Genomic DNA, 11,165 nt, shown 5'->3' with positions numbered 1-11,165 from the left:
GGTTCTAAGAAACGCAATGATTCAGAACGGCTGCGTTCCTCCACACGTGTACTGCCGCCTCGGAACCCCTTGCTTCCCGACATATTTGCTCGCGGCTCCCCATACACCCCACCCACCACTTCCTCCAAGAGGGCCGACGGCCACTTGCCAGTCGCTCTTTTCGTGTGTGCTCCCCCCGTCAACTTGAATCCCCTTAGTCATTTATCTAGCGATGCTGCGCGCGCGACTGCACGCCTGAGAAAAAACGACAGGCCCTAAGGTTGTGTGCAGCCAGCGGCACGCTGCACTAGGAAGAGTGGAGCTCGGAAAGCAGGATCCTTAGGGATTTTTTGCCTCCCTCTTAACCCCCTTCTTCCTTTGCTTGCTGCGGAAAGCCTCGCTTTAAAAGAATGCCAACTCTTAATTAAAGAGTTAGGGGGGTCTGTAGGAAACAAGGGATTTTTGCGCGTGGACTATCCCGCTTCCGAGGGCGGCTCTGCCTCGACCTCTAGAGCCTCGGGTGTCCATACACCTCGGCTTTTGTTGGATTTTATGTGTATAATCTGAGAAAAAGACCGTGCAACATTGTACGGCAGTTCATGCGGCTGGCAGCTCGTGGTGCAAATCAGGGGGACCCCGAGGTGGTGTACATACACCTGAACTGCAACCTCCAGCATCTGCGCCAAGTCGCGCTGCAGCTCTGCTCTGCCCTCCTCCCCGGCTGCAGCCGTTGCTGCTGTCGCTGCCGTTCCCACGAATTCCTCAATCTGAGAAAGACACAAGGCTGCCCCTGCGGCAGAGGCACGGGAAAAAAGCAGCAGCAGTTGCTGCTGAGAGCGTCCGACGGTCGCATCCATCACCTCCCCCGCGGAAGCGTAAAAGCAGGGAGGCTGCCCTTCTGGCGCATCTTTCATGAAGCAGAAGGAAGAGGGGGCGTCTGCGCTGACTTTCCCCCTGACAAGCTGACCTAGAACTGTCATCAAAAGAAACTTATCCAGCGCCTCCCCACCCACCACGAGGAGGCACAGGGGAAAAGACAGTTTACACCAGCGCATACAGCAGACAGCCCTCGGTTGGAGCTGCGCGGTGCTGCTGGGGTCGGTGTTTCCACCCTCAACCCCGTCGCAGCTCCTGCAGAGATCACACACACACTTTAGACGGAGCCGCGGAAGGGGAGAAGCCCCCTCAAGTTCTCTGCTGAGCGATGACAATGACACGCTGCGGATTCTGCTGCTGACAGACTTGCCCCCAAGATGCCGTGCCAAGGCAAGGCATCTCAGTCGGTGTATAGCGCTGCGAAAATTCTTCAAAGCCTCTTCCGCCCCTTCCTCCCCGACGGCAGTAGCAGCTCCTTCTTCTGGAGACGGCCACTGCGGCTGTCGCTGCTGCTGCTCCCCCTCTTCGAGCAGCGTCTGCAAGAGCTGCAATGGAGGGGATGGCAGTTCTATAAAAAGATCTTCCAATGATTTTATTGGAGCCCACCTCCAAACAGCAACCACAAAGACTGTTGGTGCTGCTTTTGCTTTTGCTGCACGTTGTGGAACCGTGCAAGCGGCACTGGCAGCATCAACAGCAGCTGCAGCTGAAGCAGCTGCAGCTGAAGCAGCTGCAGCGCGTGAGCGCATGCTTCGACAGCCCAGCAAAACGGCTTCCAGCAGGGGGTGCTGTTCTGTGTTGCTCCTGCTGTCTTCAGTTTCGCTGCTGTCGCTGTTTTCGCTGCTTTCGCTGCCGCCTCGCTGCTTGCGCTGCCGCTGTAGCAGCGCGTGTTGAGCGTCATTGGCAGCAGAGTTCAAATACCAAATATCCGGATGAATGAGCAGCAAGACTTTGACGAGGGGTCCCTCTGAAGTCTCCTCCTGCTCCCCAGCTGCTGCTGCAGCCGAGGCTTCTCCTGCAGCCTGAAAAGCCGCGAATCGCTGCTGCAGCAACATGCCCGAATCGACCCCTTCGCTACAAAGATCTGCACAGGAAATTGCCTGCACATAGACTGTAGAGGGCTGCTGTTGCAGTATCCGCTGTATGCTGCCATCGCTCCCCAGCATCCAGAAGCGGCTTCTGCCTCCGTCTGCACTACTCCCCCTGTGCTGCAAGGCGTCTTTTCCTCCTGAACACCCTACGGAGACGGCCTTAGAGGCAGCTGTCAGAGAGGGCTGCCCTTGCTGCTCGAGCAACTGCTGAATGAGCTGCGTGAAAAAGCTAGGCCAGATTCGACAGCATCGCACACCAAGAAAGAAGCAGCAGCCGCTGCACCCCCCCCTCCTGCCGAGGCACCTGCAGCGCCGCTTCCTGCTGGCTCCGATGCAGAAGTCGTTCTTGTCGCCCCCGTTGCTGCCTTCTGCACGAATCCGCTGCAGCAAAAGAGGCAGAGATGCTGGCGCAGCATCACTCATAGTCGCGCGCATCTCCATTTCGACACTGCACGCACCAAAGCCGAAATGCCCCTAAGGGCTTTCTTTCTTTCTCTCTCTGTCTGTACGCCTTATCCTTCTGGCAGTGTCGGTGGGTGCTGCCGTGCTGCGAGCCAGCTTCCCCCGTCCTCCCTAAAACTCATATTTTAGAGTTTCAAAGACCAGATTCCGCAAAAACACCGCCTTTTGATCATGAGGAAGCTTGGAAGATCCCCCCTATCGATGCTCCACAGCACACGCGCCAGCTCGAGGGGCCCCCTCCCGCCCCTTCGACTCTGCGCCTCTCCACCTTAGGGGCCCCTCAGCCTGGGCAACGTAAAGACTCCTCAACCCTCCTTGGAAATATATATATATATTTATATGTATATGCGACTTAATTGCTCGCTAACAAAGACTTTCAAGCGATTAAGGACGAGGTGACTTGGGTAACGGGGTGTATGCCGCTTGTTCCCCCGCCTCGCGCTGCTCGCCAATACCGAGTTGCCGATTTGGGGGCCCCTTTGGGCGTTTACAAGTAGAGAACCCTCTTTAGTGACGACGTTTAGGAGCAGAGGCGAAGTGCAAAGCCTCCAAGGACGGGAGGGCTGCGACGAGCCTGAGGCTGTTTTCCGTCCCGTGCTGAAGCATGAGCATTCCGAGCAGGTGTACGTGCTGAACTCTAAGGCTGCCTCAGACTAGCTACACTGATGAGGTGGGCTGCGCCGCTTGTTAGGGCACTTTTACACACACTGCCTAAGACTAGAGGGAGGGGGCTAGAGGCATCGCTGGCGAGGTCTGCGGCGCCTACCTTCGCACCTGGCCGTATAGCGCCTCTGAGAGACTTGCACAAAGGACAAACTCGCATTCCTCTCTCTCTCTCTCTATTTCTCTGCCTTTCTATTTCTGCATCGCTGGGTGCCCTTTGAAGGCCCCTTTGAAGGCGCTCGCCCCTCCCCTGCCTTCTCCGGAGGTTTTGGGGGGGAATGCGCATCGCGAGGCGGCGTGTATCTTCTGCTCGTTTTGAGCTGCCTTTCCTGTTGCCCCTCCTTTTGTCGTCACGCGCGCCTATTGCGGCAGTGGATCGTGTTGCAGCAAAGCTGCGCATGCAGCAGAGCTACTTGGTAGAGCAGGAGGAGAAGTACACTAGGAGGGGTGGGTGGTAGGGGGGAGGGCCGACTCCGCTTTATGGGAGCAGTATAAAATCAGTATCCATGAAGAGCCGCTCAAACGCAGTCTCGCCAACTTGATACCTGAGAAAAAATACGCGCAGAGCAGCACACCCCTTCCTTGATATCTATAGCCGAGAGCGCAGCCCGCGCCTAGCCAGCAGCAGCAGCACCATGAAGAGGGCAAAAGCACGCAGAAGCTACAGCACCAGGCGAAACAAGCAGCGCAGCTCACTTACTTGATGAGCAGATAGAGCGGCGCAAACTCCCCTGGAATCGATGGGTTGCAGAATCCTAAAAGGCCTCTCTTGGTCGCTTGTGACAAGTCGATTCGGCTGTCCTTAACACGAGCCATCAAGGGGATGCTAACAGACAGCGCGGCTCCCCATTCGGGTGTATGGGGGGCCCCCAGCCAGCTGCTGCCAGGGGGGCCCCCCCCCCCGCCGCTGCTGCTGCTGCACTCGCCATTGAGAGCGTTGCTCGGGCTAAAGCCGCTGCTGTCGGTGCTGCTCGCCGTGGCTTGCGCCTTTTGGATTGCCTCTAGAGTGCCGTAGTACGCAGCAATAATCAAAAGCCCCTTCTTTTCTCTTTCTGCAGCATAGGCCGCTTGTGCGTCTCGCAGCAGAAGTCGCTGCTCCCCCACTGCTCGAGCGAGGGTTGCTGCGCGCCGTGCCGCTGCTACGGCCTCTGGCTGCTGCTGCTGCTGCTGCTGCTGCTGCTCCGCTGCTGCTGTGGCAGCAGCAGTTGCAGCAGCAGGCAGCCCGGTGTACAGACGCAGAAAGGGGCGCAAACAGTCAGAAGGCGACCGCGCTTTAGCGGCTGCTACTGCCGCTTCTGCAGTTCGGGATATGAGGCACCGAAAAAGCCAGTAGATCGACGACACGGCTTGCATGGATGCAGCAAACACTGCAGCAGAAGCGCAAGAGCAGCATGCGACAGCGAGAAGACTTAGCCTCTTTCAAACGCTATGCTGATGGCAGCGTGTCTTGTGGCGAGGTCAAGCCGTGTCAAATCAGGAAAATTTTCCCGCCCCCACACAGACACACACAGACAGACACATACACCTCGCTGCTGTCGCTGAAATCAACGACAACTAAGCAAGGGTGCAAGCCATGCAGGTGGCTCCTCGATTCAGCAGCAACACTTAAAGGAGCACCAACAGCAGCAGCAGCGGGGTTCAGCGAGGTAGAAGCAGAAACAATAACAATAAAAGAAGCAGAATCCATAACAACAACAATTAAAGAAGCAGAATCCATAAGAACAACAATTACAAAAGCAAAAGCACCAGCAATGACAACAACAATTAAGGAAGCAAAAGCACCCGCAATAACAACAACAATAAAAGAAGCAGAATCCATAGCAACAGCAATTAAAGAAGCAAAATCCATAACAACAACAATTAAGGAAGCAAAAGCACCAGCAATGACAACAACAATTAAGGAAGCAGAAGGAATAACAAGAATAAAAGAAGCAGAAGCACCAGCAATAACAGCAACAGAAGCAGAATCCATAACAACAACAAAGAAGCAGAATCCATAACAACAACAATTAAGGAAGCAAAAGCACCAGCAATAACAACAACAATTAAGGAAGCAAAAGCACCCACAATATCAACAACAATAAAAGAAGCAGAATCCATCACAACAACAATTAAAGAAGCAGAATCCATAACAACAACAATTAAAGAAGCAGAATCCATGACAACAACAATTAGAGCAGCACGAATTTGCATGCATTTTAAAATGCATACCTTGTCTGGGGTTGTGGATGCAGAGAATGGCGGAGGGAGGGAGGGCAAGTATTCCAAAAAGGAAGCCACTGAATATTGCAGGATCTCGGAGCAGAAGCGCCTCGATCGAACGCCATCCGAGCGCACTATGGTATTGCTGCTGCTGCAGTGCTGCAGCAGCAGCAATATCAGCTGGGGAGGTGCCTGCCGCTGCGGCAGCTCCGAATAGCTGCAGCGGCAGCGAAAGAGCCAAACCTCTCGTTTTCCCTTTGAGAGTTAATCGCAAGGAGCGAGAGCTCCACTCAAGAGCGTACACCAGACGTGTCTGCTCAGCACCCTCGCCAAGCGCAAAGGTCCACTGCACCTGCAGCAACACATACTAACAGAAGAAGGCAGCACTGCAGCGGCAGCAGCATTCGCAGGAGGCATGCAGGTGGGTGGGCATGCATGCATGCATGCGACTGAGCAGAGAGGCATTAAAGCGCTTTCTTTTGCCGCTTCTGCAGTTAGAAAAAGCCAACAGCAGCAGAAGGGCAGACTTTTGAGGGCAGGCTGCTCGGCCGCGCATGGCTAGCTAGCTAGCTAGCTAGCTAGCTAGCTGCCGCGAGGCCTTTCGCCGCAGAAAAAAAGCACACCTTGGTAGAAAAGCCAGCGTGTAGAGACACCTGCGGCTTGAAGATGACGGCTGCGCGTGGCATGAGAAAGACGGTCGCCCATCGGCATGCCACGACTGCATCGTTGGATGCCACTGCGAGAGACAGCTGAGCCTCGTGCTCCTTCACTCGGCGGGGGGGAAGCGCAGTGCCTTGTCTCCAGCGAGCGTTTCGAAAGCCTCCTGCAAGCGAGTCGAAGGAAGGGCTGAAGAGGGAAGGCATCTCGTCCGATATTGATCCCAGGCAACAGCCTCTGAACGCTTCTGCCGTCGAACTGCTGGTGCGTCTTGCCCGATTTCCAGGAGTCGTAGTCGCGCCGCTGCTGCCGCATGCATCCCCGCTGCTGCTCCTGCTGTTGCTGCTGTTGTTGCTATTGCGAGCAGCAACTAGCGGGAGATCGCGGGGGAGGGGATGCGGCAGCCTGTGCGCTATCGACAGAGAAAGGGCAGAAGCTGGCCCTAAAGAGGCCGAAAGAATTCCTACAGTCAAAGGAGAGAGTTTCTGAAAATGCGAGAAGCGGCAAACAGACATGCAATGCGTAGGCTGTAAGATTAGACTCAATTATATACCCGAAAATATCGAGATCGGCGGAGCGGAAAGGCATGCATCCACGAGACACAGAAATACGGCAGACTGCACCACCGTCCAGAGAGAATGGGGCAGGCGCACGCGCGTGTACACGTGCTTTTCAAGTTTCACACGAGTAGCCAGCTAGCTAGCTAGCTAGATAGGTAGGTAAGTATGTAGGTAAGTAGGTAGCTAGCTAGCTAGGTAGGTAAGTATGTAGGTAAGTGGGTAAGTAGGTAAGTGGGTAAGTAAGTAGGTAGATAAGTAGGTAAGTGGGTAAGTAGGTAGGTAGGTAAGTAGATAGCTAGGTAAGTAGATGGCTAGGTAAGTAGATGGCTAGGTAAGTAGGCAAGCAGAAAAGTAAGTAGGTAGGTAAGTAGATGGCTAGGTAAGTAGGCAAGCAGGTAAGTAAGTAGGTAGGTGAGTAAGTTGGTAGTTAAGTAAGTAGGTAGGTAGCTAGGTAGGTACGTAGCTAGGTAGCTGGCTAGCTAGGGAAGTAGATAGGTAAGTAGGTAGGTAGCTGCCTACCTATCTACTTAGGCAGGTAGCTATCTACTTTCCAGTAGTTAGTTTTATCCAGCAGCTGCAAGAAGAAAGCAGCCTCCTACCTGCTCCCATCGGATTTGATGACTGAGTCTGGGAGCATCCTGCCCGATAGGAACGGTCCACAGCTCAGTGCCGAGCGCCTGTTGCAGTTCAGCCTGTAAGCTGTCGTGTAGTTGCTGAGGAGTCATCTCGTTCTGACTGCTGCCGTTGCTGATGTCTTGCAGCACCCTCGTTAGGAGCCAGCGGATGCCTCGATACATCCGGCGGGACGAGTATAGCAGGAAGGGAAGAACGCGCGAGAGGTAAACTTCTTCGAGAATGCAATGCACAGATATTCGTGAAGATGCTGAGGGTGCGAGGCGTGTGATGCCAAATCGGCAGACGGAAAGCGTTGAGGAGCTCTGCAAAACAGTTCCGTGAAACAGCGGATGTTGCGCATGCAGGTAGAGAAAAACTCTTCACTACAATAGCCGGCTTTGCACACGGGTAGAGCAGAAAGACGAGGGAGCCCTACCGAAAAACACACCCTACCGCCGCAAATTTTTATCAAAGATTAAATCCACAACGCCTCTACCTATCTCTCCCTCTGCAATCATATAATATATGTGTAGATGCATCTGTAGATGTTCATATATGTATATAGGAATATATGTATATATATATATCTGGATGTGTATATATATATACATATGTATATATATGCATATGTATGTATGCACATATGTATCTATATATATATATATTTAAACACACGCAGAGAGAGAACATAAAAGCCCTGGCCGCAGAAGGGGGGTTGTTAAAACACACGGAGGGAAAAGTCTCTTATACATATTTATGTACAGTAAGGTGCAGAGAGGCAGATATGCGGCAGAAGAAGGGCTGCAATTGCAGCACGTCATGGACTGCACATGCCGGCACGCAGCTGCTTGCGTCAGGGAAGGCGGGCAGCACAGACACCCATTAACGCAGAATGATGTCGGAGCAGAAGGAACAAGCTGCTGATCAATGCAAGCTGGGGGCAAAAAACTGCAAAGCTAGGAACCTCGAGCTGGAAGGAGCAGCCTGCGAGGAAAGAGCCAGCGAAGATACCGAGCGCATGCAAGCTTACCAAAGGTCTTAGCGCCAATGCGGCTTCAGCTACCAAATCATCTGCTAGCTGTGCTGCTCCTGAAAGGAAGCAGAGAAAGACACCCATGCCTGAAGCGCAACAACAAGGGCAGCCGCAGAAGATGCACTTTTTGGCACAAAAAGCGGCGCTGCAACACACACAATGTCGCCAAAGAAAGCACCATTGCAGTTCCCTCTCCTGTTAGAAGCCGTTCTAGCTGCCTATTTCTTTCCTCCCCTCCTAAAACTCCTTTCTCCTCCCTCCTTTCTCCTCCCTCCTTTCTCCTCCCTCCTGCCCCCTCTCTCGAAAATGACAGCTCCTGCATGCCCAGCACGCACCGGATCGGAGAACCTGTGAACCTAAGACGAGGGAAAGATTCAATCTATCCCAGAGAGTCGCTTCAATGGAATGGGAGACTGCAGATATCAGCGCAAACAGGCAGGTAATAGAAGCGTGTCAGAGGGTGCTTGTTCGAGCCAAGACAGAAAACTGGCAGCTCATGCATTCTTTTTCAGGATTGCGAAAGCCCCGAAGCAGGCAGCAGACGAGCAATTCGAGGGCGTCTGCATGCAGCAGACGCATGGACGCAGCTGCTGCATGCAGAGCAGAGGCGCAGTCTTACGGGCTGCATCTGCCAGCTGAATAAGGGAACGCTCCTCTCGGCTCCCTGGAGAAGCCGATGACGGATACTCCTGCAACTGCATTTGCTGCAGACTGTAATCGTCCTCATCTCCGCTGTTGCTGGTCGTGGGCTTCTCGCTGCTGCTGCTCTTGCTGCTTATGCCAAGTCTCTTGAGAGCGGCATGAGCTCGTCGCTTGTACAGGGAGTCAAAGAAGAAGAGCGTATACGGCAGCTCTGCAGCGGCTGTCAGCCGCAGCGGGCTGTGCTGCTCTCGTTGTTGTCGCAAAGCAGCAGACACGCGCTCGTGGAGGGAGGCGCTGGACGGCTAAGAGGAAAATAAAAGAGAGCAGCCACAATCGAAGCCGCAATCGAAGTGGCAAATACAGCAGAGGGCACCTAATAATTCGATTTTTCGCATTTGGTGCGTGCAAGGCAGCAAGGGGCATAAACTTAAGCAGGCCGTATCTGCTGTTGCAAGAAGGTCCATAGAACATACAGACTTGTGCAGGTTCGGGTGTATCGACAGCGAAAACGCACTACCACCAAGGATTTTTTTTCTCTCTCCCTCCCCAACCCTTCCTACCGGAACGGCGAGTTGAAGAGCTTTGGCTTGTTCGTCTCTTAAGAGCCGCTCAGCTACCGCTACACCTTCCAAGCCCTCCAGATCTGCACCAAACAAACACACACACACACACAAATACACACAAAAGGACACACACACACACACAAATACACACAAAAGGACACATACAAACGCACACATACACACAAAAAGACACAAACAAACACACACAGACATACACACAGAAAGACACATACAAACACACACATACACACAAAAAGACACATACAAACACACACATACACACAAAAAGACACACACACATTCATACACGCACATACGCACATACACACACATTCATACACGCACATACACACACACACATACACGCACATACGCACATACACACACATTCATACAGCGAATACTGAAGACTTGAACCGCTCAGCGAGGCACGATTCGGCTACCCCGCGAAAGCGTGAGGCGAGGCTGTTACCGTAGATGTCTCGAAGCGTTCGGTTTCTCAAGATTGAGTAGGCGTGATTGAGCCGCACAAACGCCATGGGAAGGCCCCCACTGGAGGCGTAACTTTCAGAATTTCCCCCGTGGGAACGCCCTCTATGAAGGGGCCCATCGGGGGGCCCCTCTGACGCCTTATCCGGGTGAAAGAGCCGCGCGAGACGGCGGTAACTTGCAGCAATCTCCTCATCGGTAGCCTGAAGCGCGCGAAACATCCTTGGGGAGAAGAGTGCCATGCTGCATGCAGCTGGTGTACGCAAGAGGCGCAGCCGCTGCTGAGCAGAGCGTTGAAAGCGAAGGCAACGGCAGTTGCTTCCTACAGTCCGAGCTCTTGGAGGCGGTCAAAGTGCGCATGCATGCACACATGCATGCACACATGCATGCGCATGTGGCAACAGCTCAGCTAGACATGCATCGAAAAAGCCACAGGGATACACATACACGGCAAGACACCAGCAGCCGCAGCGGAAGCACCGGCAACATGTTCGACGTTGTGCTCACAGCGCGTGTCAGATGCAGCAAGTCGTAAAGATCTGCCTCCTCGTCTGTCTGATTCGACTCCATCGTGAGGAGCGCACGAGTCGCTGCAGCACATGAAAACCTCGAAGGCTCACACCGCACTCCCTTCACGCCCTCGTCTTGCAGCGGCACGTCAAGCATGCTGCAGCAAGAAACTACCCGCCCAGCAGCCGCACAAACAGCAGCGCATGCCCGAGAAGCTGCTGTCAGCACGTCAGGCATGCCCCTTAGATGCGGCGGGAGAAATACTTCGCGCGGCTGTTGCAGCCTTGTGACTCTATGCGTCTACAGAGAAGCGCGACAGTGCAGACCTTACACCAGGCAGAAGACGCCTCCCAATCTCTGGATTGCCGGTGGAGAGGATAGCAGAGAAGAGCAGCGTCGTCACGTGCAAGCCTATGAGACAACTTGCGGACGAAGAACCCCCAAAGAGCCCCAGAGGCAGCCGCTGCACGGCCGCTGTAGAGACACCCCACGCCTCCAGATGCACCGAGGCAGCAGCGGCACTGAGGAGGGATGGATGCCTTCAAACCCAGCAGCGCCAGCAGCAGCAGCGGCTGTCCACTGCACAGCAGGAGCAGATGCAAGCTTTCTATTCTGCCGCGGCTCTCTTTTGCCTGAGAAAGCACAAATAAGCCCACGGAGTCGAGGTTCAAGATCTGGAGCTCCGCACAGCTCGCTACACACACAAAGGCAAATATCACGCACAGGGGGCTGCAGCCTCCCTCGGGGGAAGAGGGCACGGCCTTGCAGCTGCCGAGGCATGGAACCCCTATCTGTGTGCTAATTTTAGGTTTTGCTGCTCAGA

At 54.0% G+C, this 11,165-nt stretch overlaps 2 protein-coding genes across 2 annotated transcripts; both read right to left on the bottom strand.

The window, feature by feature from the left end:
* Positions 1–452: 452 nt before the first annotated feature.
* On the bottom strand, positions 453–2,243 carry LOC34623199 (the record flags this gene model as incomplete). Its single annotated transcript, XM_026337628.1, has 3 exons — positions 453–869; positions 927–1,107; positions 1,222–2,243. Coding segments are annotated over 3 exons (1,620 nt in total), but the record flags the coding sequence as incomplete, so codon positions are not given.
* Positions 2,244–3,045: 802 nt separating this feature from the next.
* Positions 3,046–10,402, bottom strand: LOC113147355. Its single transcript, XM_026337627.1, has 5 exons — positions 10,340–10,402; positions 9,816–10,035; positions 9,341–9,423; positions 8,758–9,082; positions 3,046–3,269 (listed from the first exon to the last, which is right to left on the bottom strand). Exons 1-5 carry the CDS (start codon positions 10,400–10,402, stop codon positions 3,046–3,048), a joined length of 915 nt encoding a protein of 304 aa, XP_026193412.1.
* Between the last annotated feature and the right edge of the window lie 763 nt (positions 10,403–11,165).

The sequence above is a fragment of the Cyclospora cayetanensis genome, unplaced genomic scaffold (genome assembly GCF_002999335.1).
Source record: "Cyclospora cayetanensis isolate NF1_C8 unplaced genomic scaffold, CcayRef3 CcayRef3_contig_197, whole genome shotgun sequence".
NCBI lineage: Eukaryota > Apicomplexa > Conoidasida > Eucoccidiorida > Eimeriidae > Cyclospora > Cyclospora cayetanensis.
The sequence above is the reverse complement of the archived record's forward strand: the minus strand, read 5'-3'. Positions and strand labels throughout refer to the sequence as shown.